This window comes from Galeopterus variegatus, unplaced genomic scaffold, assembly GCF_000696425.1.
Source record: "Galeopterus variegatus unplaced genomic scaffold, G_variegatus-3.0.2 Scaffold4434, whole genome shotgun sequence".
NCBI classification, from domain to species: Eukaryota; Metazoa; Chordata; class Mammalia; order Dermoptera; family Cynocephalidae; genus Galeopterus; species Galeopterus variegatus.
This window is the reverse complement of record NW_007730545.1, coordinates 1-9450: the sequence shown is the minus strand read 5'-3', so window position 1 is coordinate 9450 and position 9450 is coordinate 1. Positions and strand designations below refer to the sequence as shown.

Sequence of the window (9450 nt, the reverse complement as noted above, 5' to 3'; positions counted from 1 at the left end):
CGTCTGTCCTGCCCCTGCTGGGTGAGAAGCTCTTTGAGGACAGAGATTCTGCCTTGGCAATAAGGATTTGTGAAATGGGCGTTGGGGTTGGGTAGATCTAGGATCCGGTCCTTCTTCTGCCACTCCTTGGTCCTGAGGCATTGAGCAGGGTGTTTGTCTCCCTTGAGGCTCACTTTCCAGATACACAAAATGCTTGGCCTATCACTCGGCCCCTGGGAGTCTGCAGAACTGTCGGCTCCCTTCTTCTGTTCTCTGTCCATAGCTCCTAGGGCCAAGCTTTGCACACAGGCAGTGTCTTCCATGTGTTTGTTACATGGGGTTAAAAAATTTCACACCATCTCAGGCATTCCAGTTAGAAGAAACACAGAAGACCCCCTCCAGGCACTCCTTCAGAGTGCAGAGGATGTGGGTCTCAAAACATGCAGAGTGGCTGCCTATTTCCCCTGCATTTGGTAAAGACACAGAGCAGTCCCCATGGGAGGCCCTCAGAATGCTGACCTGAGGGACACGTGGCCTTGACCTCTGGCTCCTATCAGGAAAGAGCCAGGTTCCAGCTGGGGCTGCAGACTTGCTGTCAGACAGCATCCTCTGAGTGTGCCAGCCTTACCTTACCCCACAGCTCTGCCTCCTCGCATGGGTCAGGGAAGGCCTCCCAGCCTCAGGGGTTCCCCACCAGGGAGCCCTGTCTGCCACCCTCAGGCCTGGATCTGTCTGGCTTCTCCAGGGACAGTGCAGAAAGAGGATGGTCACCCTGGCTGCATCATCCCAGGCCATGTGCCTGAGCACCTGCTCCCTACAGGGCACTGGGTTGGAGGCAGGGGGAGACTCAGGTGACCAGGATGTCCCCCTCCCCATGCCATGTACACTCTGGTAGAGGCAACAGACATCCCATAGGGAATAAACTACAAGTGCAGTGAGTGTTAGGAAAAGGGGGGTCAGGCCTTCTTGGCCCCCGGGACCAGATCCCCATTCTTATTTATAATCACTCCGTGATCTGTTGGTCAGGCAAGCCCGACTACCACAGGCCCAGAGATTTACCAGGACTGACCAGTCCCAGGATCTGGGGTCTGCACAAGCCTGTGGAGAGGAGAACTCTTGCCCACCTAATCTTGTCCTAGTGGCTTAACATCCCCAGTCTCTTATGTTGTCTCCAACTGCGGGAGCTGCACCTGCATGCTCCCTTCACCCACACACGTGTCTGTGCATGTCTTTGTGGTGCTGCATGTGTCTGAGTATGTGTGCCTACGCAGAGCAACAGGGAGAGCTGTGCAGGCTTGTGATTTGGAAGTAAGATCTTGGCTCCTGCCCCAGCTTTTCCATCACAGGTGTCTGATCTTGGACTATGTATTTAATTTCTCTGAATCTCAGTATTGTTATCTGTAAAGTGCAAAGCCCACCTCACCTGACTCTTGTGAGGACAGACCTGAGGTGATACATTTGCAAGTATGTTGGAAACCATACTGCAGTATACAAGTAGTAATACAGAGAGACATACAAGTAAATAATTCACACAAATTTATCATCTTATCACATCTCCTCCCAAAGAGTAAATTTCATGCATTTTACAGTGTTAAACAGAGGTTAAGAGTTTTTAATGTGAGATATGAAGAAATAAGTCCGTGAATACAGTGAATCTACACACCTGAATGAGACTGCAACTGCAGGGGGTACCAGCACCAAACCCAGAGTACCCTAGTGGCCAAGGCAAAAAGGGAAACACAGCGCTGTACAGCTTTTATGATCTGATTTGTAAAAGCTAAATAAAAAGCCCTGATATAAAACAGGTGTTGGCGAGTTGGTTTCTCACAGCGATGACAGAATGACCCCAGCGCAGTGCCCTGGTCCAGGGGGGAGTAGACGGAGGGCTTCCCGCGGCTTCACCACCCACCCTCGCTCTTCCGCTCGCTCTCCCTGTCCTTGTCTTTTAGCCACAATGCCCCCATTCTGAAGTCCTGCTGGCCTCCACAGCGACCGCACTCCTGCCGCCTCTCCCCCTGCCGTCTGGCACCGTCCGTCCCCCCGCCGACTTCCTTCTCCAAATGTTTTCTCAGGTGGTTAAGCTGAAAGGCCAAGTACTGTCGGTCATGTATCGATTCCGCACCAAGAACCGCGAGTGGATGTTGACCCGCACCAGCAGCTTCACGTTCCAGAACCCCTACTCTGATGAGATTGAGTACGTCATCTGCACCAACACCAATGTCAAGTACGTGCGCTGCCTTTTCCCTCTCCTGGCATCTACATGCCCTTTCTGGGGTCAGAGCTGGTGAGCTTACTTCGGGGCTCTTTTCTCCCCGCAGGCTCTACCTGCAGCTGGAAACTGGGGCTCGGGAGCAAGAATGGGGGGCTGTGGGTCTCCGTCACCGCTTCCCTCCCTCGCTCTTCCTTCTCATTTCCCGCCCGATTTGTAAAACCAGAAGAACCGAGTGATGACCCCATGGCATTCCCTTCCCTTCAGTGCAGAGTGCTCTGGGGCGGGCACAGGTAGAAGTGCTCTGCAGTCGCTATCGCTGACGCTGGCGGCAGCAGCGACTCTGCCAGCTGTGACAGCTGCTTCGCGATTTCTTGGACCAGCTCTTGCAGGCAGCCCCAGATCTTGGTTGATCCCCTAAGGGCACTGCCTGCTTTTTACTTGGGCAGATCGCCTTGCCTTCCAGGGGACTGAGAAGCCGGGGCCTCCTCGTGAAGCCCCTGCTGTCCGTGACAGTGTCCCTCTCAGTCCTCTCCTCCCCTCCCTTTCCGGCTCCTAGCAAGGGCGGGGTCTCCTCCTGCCAGGGCTGAACCCCCCACTTTCTTTATCTCCCAGCACATTCTCTGTCTCCCGTGGCTCTCGCTCCTTGTCCTGTCCCTCTGCAGGCTCCTTCCCAAGGCCTGCAAACAGGCACAGGGCTTCCTGATGTTGGAGAACCCCCGGGTGCCAATCTACCGCAGCCGCCACAGCTTTCTCTCCCCCACCGCACACCCCCAGCCCTGCCAGGTGTGTCCTTCACCATTCGTCTCCTCCTGACCCCTTGCAGCCCGGCTCCTGCCCCTCCACTGTCAAAACTGCTCTCCCAGCAGCCTCCAGTGATGCCACAAAGTAACGCTCTCTCACAGGTCATCCTCCCCAAATTGTCTGCTTAACCAGCTCCTCTTTCTTGACATCTTCTTTGGCTGACTCAATGTTCTGATTCTTTTTCTACCTCCATCTTCTAGCCAAGACTTTCCTGGTTGTAAACATGGGGGGAACACATATAACAAGTCATAGATCCATGTTTGCAATCAGTTAATGTTATTAATTTCTTTCTATATCTGAGTTTATCTAGTTAAACTTGGTAAAGTTGGTCAAACTGAGGGTGTCTTATTTTCCCACTTCCCCAGCATGGGAAGGGGTGTTCTTCACTTGGGGAGCAGAGAGGAACCTCCCTAGGGCCTCGAAGAAAACATGGAAGCTTGAGACCCAGGAGTTAGAGTCGGGCAGACAGGGTGTGCCCAACGGCCTGATGGAGCCAGGGACGGGGCAGTGGGAGCCCAGGAGGGAAAGGAGGAGGAAAACACCAGCCCGGATCTGCTTAGCATCTGCTCGAGTCGTAGCTTTGTGCCCAGGCTCATACCTCCTGTCATGGCCCCACATCAGCAGCTCAGGCTGCCTGCACTGGAAGCCCTGCAAACAGACAAGCACGCCGCCTGTTCAGAATCACGGGCACTGTTCTAGAATCTCCACCCTTTGGGTGCCAACAAACCGACCAGTTCTTAGTGAGAGCTGCCTCCTTATACAACCCTGCCCCCCTTCCCTTCACCCCTCTCTGCCTCTTTTTTTCCTTTTCCGTACCTGTGCCCTTTTCCCTGATTATTTTCACAGCCACATACATGGTGTCTGCACACACCGGGAGCTCTGAGGCCATCTGTTACCTGTTGATGAGGTTGTCTCTTACCTGAGCTCTTAGGGTGTCATGGGAACAGCCTGTGCCTTGCTCCCAAACGTCAGTCCCGCCTATCACTGCAGCCACTTCTACAGTAAGTCTGGGCCATCCCCTCTGCAGTAAGGAGCATGGTCCCAGGCTGGGGGCCCAGCTCGGGGCCCAGCAGAGAATGATAGATTTGGGTCAGAAGAACTGACTGAAGCTCCCCTTTTTTGGATTTTTGTTATTTTTACATTTTTTCATCATTCTTCATTCACTTCCAACATTTGTACAAGGACATGTTCCCGGAAGGCTAAGACTTGGGCCCCTATAACAAGGAGCCCTGACCATCCCAGGACTGGGGTCTGCACAAGCCTGTGAAGAGGAGAGAACTCTTGCTCACCTATTGCAACTACATTCGGTGTAGTGGATATTCGCTAAATGCCATGAAAGGACATGGGCCTGCGCCAGGCCAAGGGGGCTCCATTATGTTTTCTGCCATCAGGGAGGAGCCCATGACCCCAGAAGGCTAAGACTAGGGCACCTATAACAAGGAGAACGTGAGAAGGGGCAGATGGGAGGGACAGACACAATACAGTGTGGAAACGGAGGAGGCAGAGAATGAACGCTCGCCCAGGGCCTGGAGAGAGTTCCACAGGGGACAGCACCGCGGGGGGTGGGAGGTGGGGTGCCTGGAAGAAGAGCAAAGACCCTGCTCTTAAAACCAGCCCCGGCTAGGCTTTTGTCTTCTTCTGGAAGTCAGGCAGCGCTGACAAAACCGAAAAACCATTCTATATGGAAGTGCCTGCGCATTTCCTCAGACCCGTCGCTGTTGGCAGCCAGTTGAGGTCACGGCGTTATAATGTCCCATCGGGACTCAGAGTTACACCAGAAACCTGAATCTGGTGTCTTCTGACGGGAAAAGTCCCCAGTTGGTAAAGATGGTTGGAAAAGTTTGCTACGGACGGTAGAGGGCAGTGATAACCATGGTTGTGAATGGTCTGGCCCTTTTTTAAATTTGCAAGGCTGAGCTTTGCCAGCAGTAGGCAGACTTGTTAGGAAAGGATCTTTAAATGTTCTGTATTTGGGAGAAAATTTTGCAAGCTCAGTTGTGTTCAGTCAGGAGCATGCAAAAGAAACTTCCCGGAGAAATGAGTGTTTAATGTTTAGCATTTGTGCGAAGCTGCTGAAAAGAAGCCCTCTTTAGCACCGCTGCATTTTTTCCTACTACGTCAATGCAGAATGAAGTCCAGAAAAACACAGACTGACTTAACATGCTGGTCGCACAACTTTGAAACATGCGCCCGTCTTGATGTTTAGGGGACAATACTCTTTTATGGGCTGTTCCTGAATATGACATTTTGGTGTTTTTGCATTTGCACAATCTAGCTGCTGTTCTTTCATGATGTTATTTTCCACATCATCCCTTTGGGAGAGTGATCCTAAGTTACCCCTTTGCATCTGCTTGGGCCTGGCCCCCTTTCCTGCAACAGCAGCATTCCAAAACCGTCATAGATTTTCATCACCACATCTGCTTGTTGTGCTAGTGTGTGCATGTGTGTGTTCTCAAAGCCCCACCATGCCCAGAGTCAGGTCTGAGTCTCAGATCCAGTCGACTATCATGTGTATTTAGTGAAGGTTGTGGTACTTACCTGCTTTGTAAGTAAGCAGGAGGCAGAGAATAGGGGAAGGTACAAAAGAAAGGTTGCATTCCTGGTCTCTGCAGAGCTTAGAGCCCATAAGGGGCTGGAACATGTGGTCACCAAGCCCCAAACCTGGAGTTGTCCTGGGTCCCTTTCACTCACCTGCAACAGACAACCTGGTGCAGCACCAGAGCCCCACAGCTCTATCTGGAAGTCTCTCTAGCCCGTGTCCTCCTCTGCCTCTTCTATCATGCCCCAGATGAGGCCTTTGCCATCTCACAAGTGACCTTCGGTTCTAAGAACCAGCCCCCCCTGCCTTCCATCTGGTCCGGTGAGCCTACCACATGGCCCAGGGAACATCTCTAAAACACACATGGGACCATGCCACTCCCTGCCCCTGATCAAATCAGTTCCAAGCCCTTAACAGACATGCAGAGTGTTTCATGATAGGCATGCAGATAGCGCTCAATCCACGGTGGTATTATTAGCCTTCCTCTGGTCAGCTGAGCCTGAGTCCCAGATGCCTCCCAGCCGGACTCCAGTTACCCCCAGGGGCGCGATCACAGCTGCCTCTGAATGCCCCCCTAAATGGCCCCTTTCCCGCTTACTCAGGCTGAGTAAGAACCTCTGTCCAGGGAGCATCACGAGCAACTGACGGCATCCGCCCAGCATCCTGTACCTCACTGATAGGAAGCCAGGCTCCATGCGTTGGGTTTCTAGTCATCAGCCTCATCTCCGGCTAATGGAGGGCAGCACTTTGCTGCGGTGGGAGCCCATCTCCCTCCCTTGCTGTCGGTCAGCTTTCTCCCTCTCTGGAATTTGCAAGCACACTGAGGTTTATTTTTATCTCATGGCTGTGAAATGTCTGAGAAACCTCCGCAGGCCCCTTCTCAGGACGGGGCGGCCTGCGGGTCAGCACTTCTTCCATGCGCACTCAGCTATGGAAGCGGAAACCCAAGGGTTGTGGGATGGAGAGGCCGACATCCGGACCACAGAGCAAGTGAGGTTAGGACCTGGGGATTTGCCAGCCACACCTGAGATCTTATTTTCTACTTCTCAGTGAAAGAAGCTTTCCCTGGTTTAGTAGCCCAAAGAGGAACAGGACTGAGAGCAAACCCCAGCCTCATGCCACGGGAACTTATCACACCTTCCTGCAAATCAGAAGCAGCTCACCTTCCTCCCCGCAGCACGGCCCCGTGCCAGGGCGAGGGCTGGGTTTGTGCCCCACTCACTGCTCAGCCAGGCACCCAGGGCACAGCTGTACAACCCCACGCAGTGGCCCTGCCCACTCTCTAAGACTTTGGGCTTGGGCTGGACACAGCTGAGCCACAGATAGGAGTGGTTATTTCCTGGAAAAGTGTTTATGGGTTGAAGATTGGGCCCTGGAGATGGGGTAAGAGGGAGGTCCGTGGATTTCTGCTATGGTGGGAGTTCACTACTCCGATCCCACATAAAACCCAAGGAATAGATTTTCCTCCTCCTTGTGGTTCAAGATGCTGCTTTGTTGGGCCCAGGCGTCTGGAATGGGAGATGTGGAACAACAGTCCTTGTTACAACTGCGAGTATTTATCCTGGGCTGGGACAGCAGCCCGGGACAGAGGAAAGAGTGCCAGGTCTACAGCCAGAGAGACTTAGATTTGAATCCTATGTGTGCCATATTGTAGCTGTGTCAGCCTGGGCACATCATTTAAACTCTCTGAGCCTCAGTTTCTTTATCTGTACAATGGGAATATTGCAGAGGCATTGGCAAGATACTGGCTGTCAATCCTACATTCAGATTTTGGAGGCCCTGCAAATGAAAGATGATGGTGCCCCCAAGATATAGATCAATGTAAAACAAAGCAAAACCATCAAGTAAGCATAAGAAAATACAGAAAGTTATGATTTTTCTATTGATGATTATATTGATTCTTTTTTTAATTTTTGAAATATCAATTTGTTTTGAAAATTATTTTTAGTGCCTCCACTTTGCTGGTGTAATAAGCAGGGGCTGAGACTGCCTGGTGGGAAATCACGTGCTTCTGGTTCCATCCTTTTCCTTTTCCCTGAGCTCTTACACCAAGATGAGGCGGCAGGCTGGGCGCGTGGGTGGAACCTCGTTCTTCTGCATCATGGTCTTAACTCGTCACTCTGCAATCACTTGGCTACTTCTCTGTCTTCCCTGGAGACTGTCAGCTCCGTGAGGGCAGGGATCTTGTGGGTTCCGACTCCTCATTCTGTCCCCAGTGCCTAGCATGGGGCTTGGCATAGATATTTCACTTGCCTCGGTGCAGCTCACTGAATGGATGACTCATCTGGGCTTAATTCCAAACGGACAGTTCTGTGGGTGCTCCCACTGGGGTTTCTTCTAGGAGGTCTTCCCTATGGAGGGAGCACACGCGTGCCAGAGGCTATTTCAAATTTTTTCACCCGCATAGGACACAGTGTTTGTGGCCATAATCACAATGTATGTAACACTTTGTGCTGAACTGGAACTCTTGGACACGCTCTGATCATGCCTTCCATGTTTCCAGATGGTCTTCACAGTGGTTACTGTTAGTGCTACGCAGTGGTCACTCAGAAAGTTAATGTACACGGCTTACAAAGTCACTCCCCTATTACAGCCAACTTTGCGTGGATAGCTCTTCCTTCCTTCCACTGAGTAATGTCCCCAGTACAAGCCCCGGCAGCAGGATGACCACCCGGAAGAGCGTGAACACGTCTGTAGTGCCTAGTGAGGACTGCCGTACTGCTTTCCAGAAAGGGGTGTCTGTACATGCTTCCCCGACAGAGTGTGACCGTAGTTTCAACGTAAAGCCACCACGTTAAGCATGTTTTTACCACCGTAGATGAAAAATCGTACTTCAAAGGTTGTTTTAATTTGCATTTATTCTTGATTATTTTAATAGCATTTTATTTTAATTTTATCTTTTCACCCTGTATAAAATCAAGTCATAAGTCAAAAAAATTTCTTCAACAGTTGAGTGTAGCAGCTAAACTTGAAATACAGGGCTTGGAGTCTTGATTTGGAATGTTAAAAATAAAATAGTGAAAATGTTTCTCTAACTTGCTTATTATATCTATCATATATGTGTCATGTATTATATGTACATGTGTTATTATATATGCATATATATTATATGTATTTGTCCCTTAGTTTATTTATTTTTCCTTGAATTCTCTATCCAAGTCCTTTAAATTGATTCACAGGCAGGGGGGGAGGAGTAATTTTTTTAGGAATTTGAATTGCATATTACAGCTAATAACTTTTTGCCTGTGATTCTTATTGGTGTTTAGAATTGAAGACCATGTCATTCTGCCCCACTTTTAGGCTCTGTGCTGTAGGGTTCACAGTCCCTTGAAAGCAACCCAGTTTCCATAGTTTACAACTTAAAGCAGCCATTTCCTCTAACAAGACTTTTCCTTTCCCAGTTGAAGCAGGCCCCTTGGGGTCAGAAGCATTAGGTCAGATCCTTGCTCTGTTCTGTCTGACCTCTGTAAACTCCAGTTTCTTAATTTTAATATGGCGGTAAAGTAACCAGTGTAAGAGTTTAGTTTGAGGATCAGATGAGATCATGTAAACTCCTACCACTTTGTAAGTAAGCATTAACTGAAGCCAACTGCTTCATTCAGTCTTAAATTCAACTGCCTTTCTGAATTTGACCTTTAAAAAAATATTTTTTTTACTGTAATATCTTTTTGCCCTATATAAAATAAAGTCATACATCAAAATTTATTCTTAAATAGTTCAGTATGAAAGCCTAAACTTGAAATATAGGGCTTGGAGTCTTGATTAGGTTGTGGCCTTTTTCTTTTCTTTTCTTTTTTTTTTTTTTGAGACCGGCCGCACTGTGCTCAGCCAGTGAGCGCATCTGCCATCCCTATGTAGGATCCGAACCCGCGGCGGGAGTGCTTCCATGCTCCCAGCGCCGCACTCTCCTGAGTGCGCC

The 9450-nt window shown here is 50.2% G+C and overlaps 1 protein-coding gene across 1 annotated transcript in view; it reads left to right on the top strand.

Moving 5' to 3' along the window:
• The window catches only part of LOC103603083 (aryl hydrocarbon receptor nuclear translocator 2-like), a gene marked incomplete at its 3' end in the record, with an annotated part of 113581 nt that extends 107729 nt beyond the window's left edge, over positions 1-5852 (top strand). The window contains exons 10-12 of the mRNA XM_008587560.1: positions 2052-2263; positions 2854-2974; positions 5693-5852. Of these exons, the coding sequence (XP_008585782.1) occupies positions 2052-2263; positions 2854-2974; positions 5693-5852 (493 nt within the window). The remainder of the gene's footprint in view (positions 1-2051; positions 2264-2853; positions 2975-5692) is intronic.
• Between the last annotated feature and the right edge of the window lie 3598 nt (positions 5853-9450).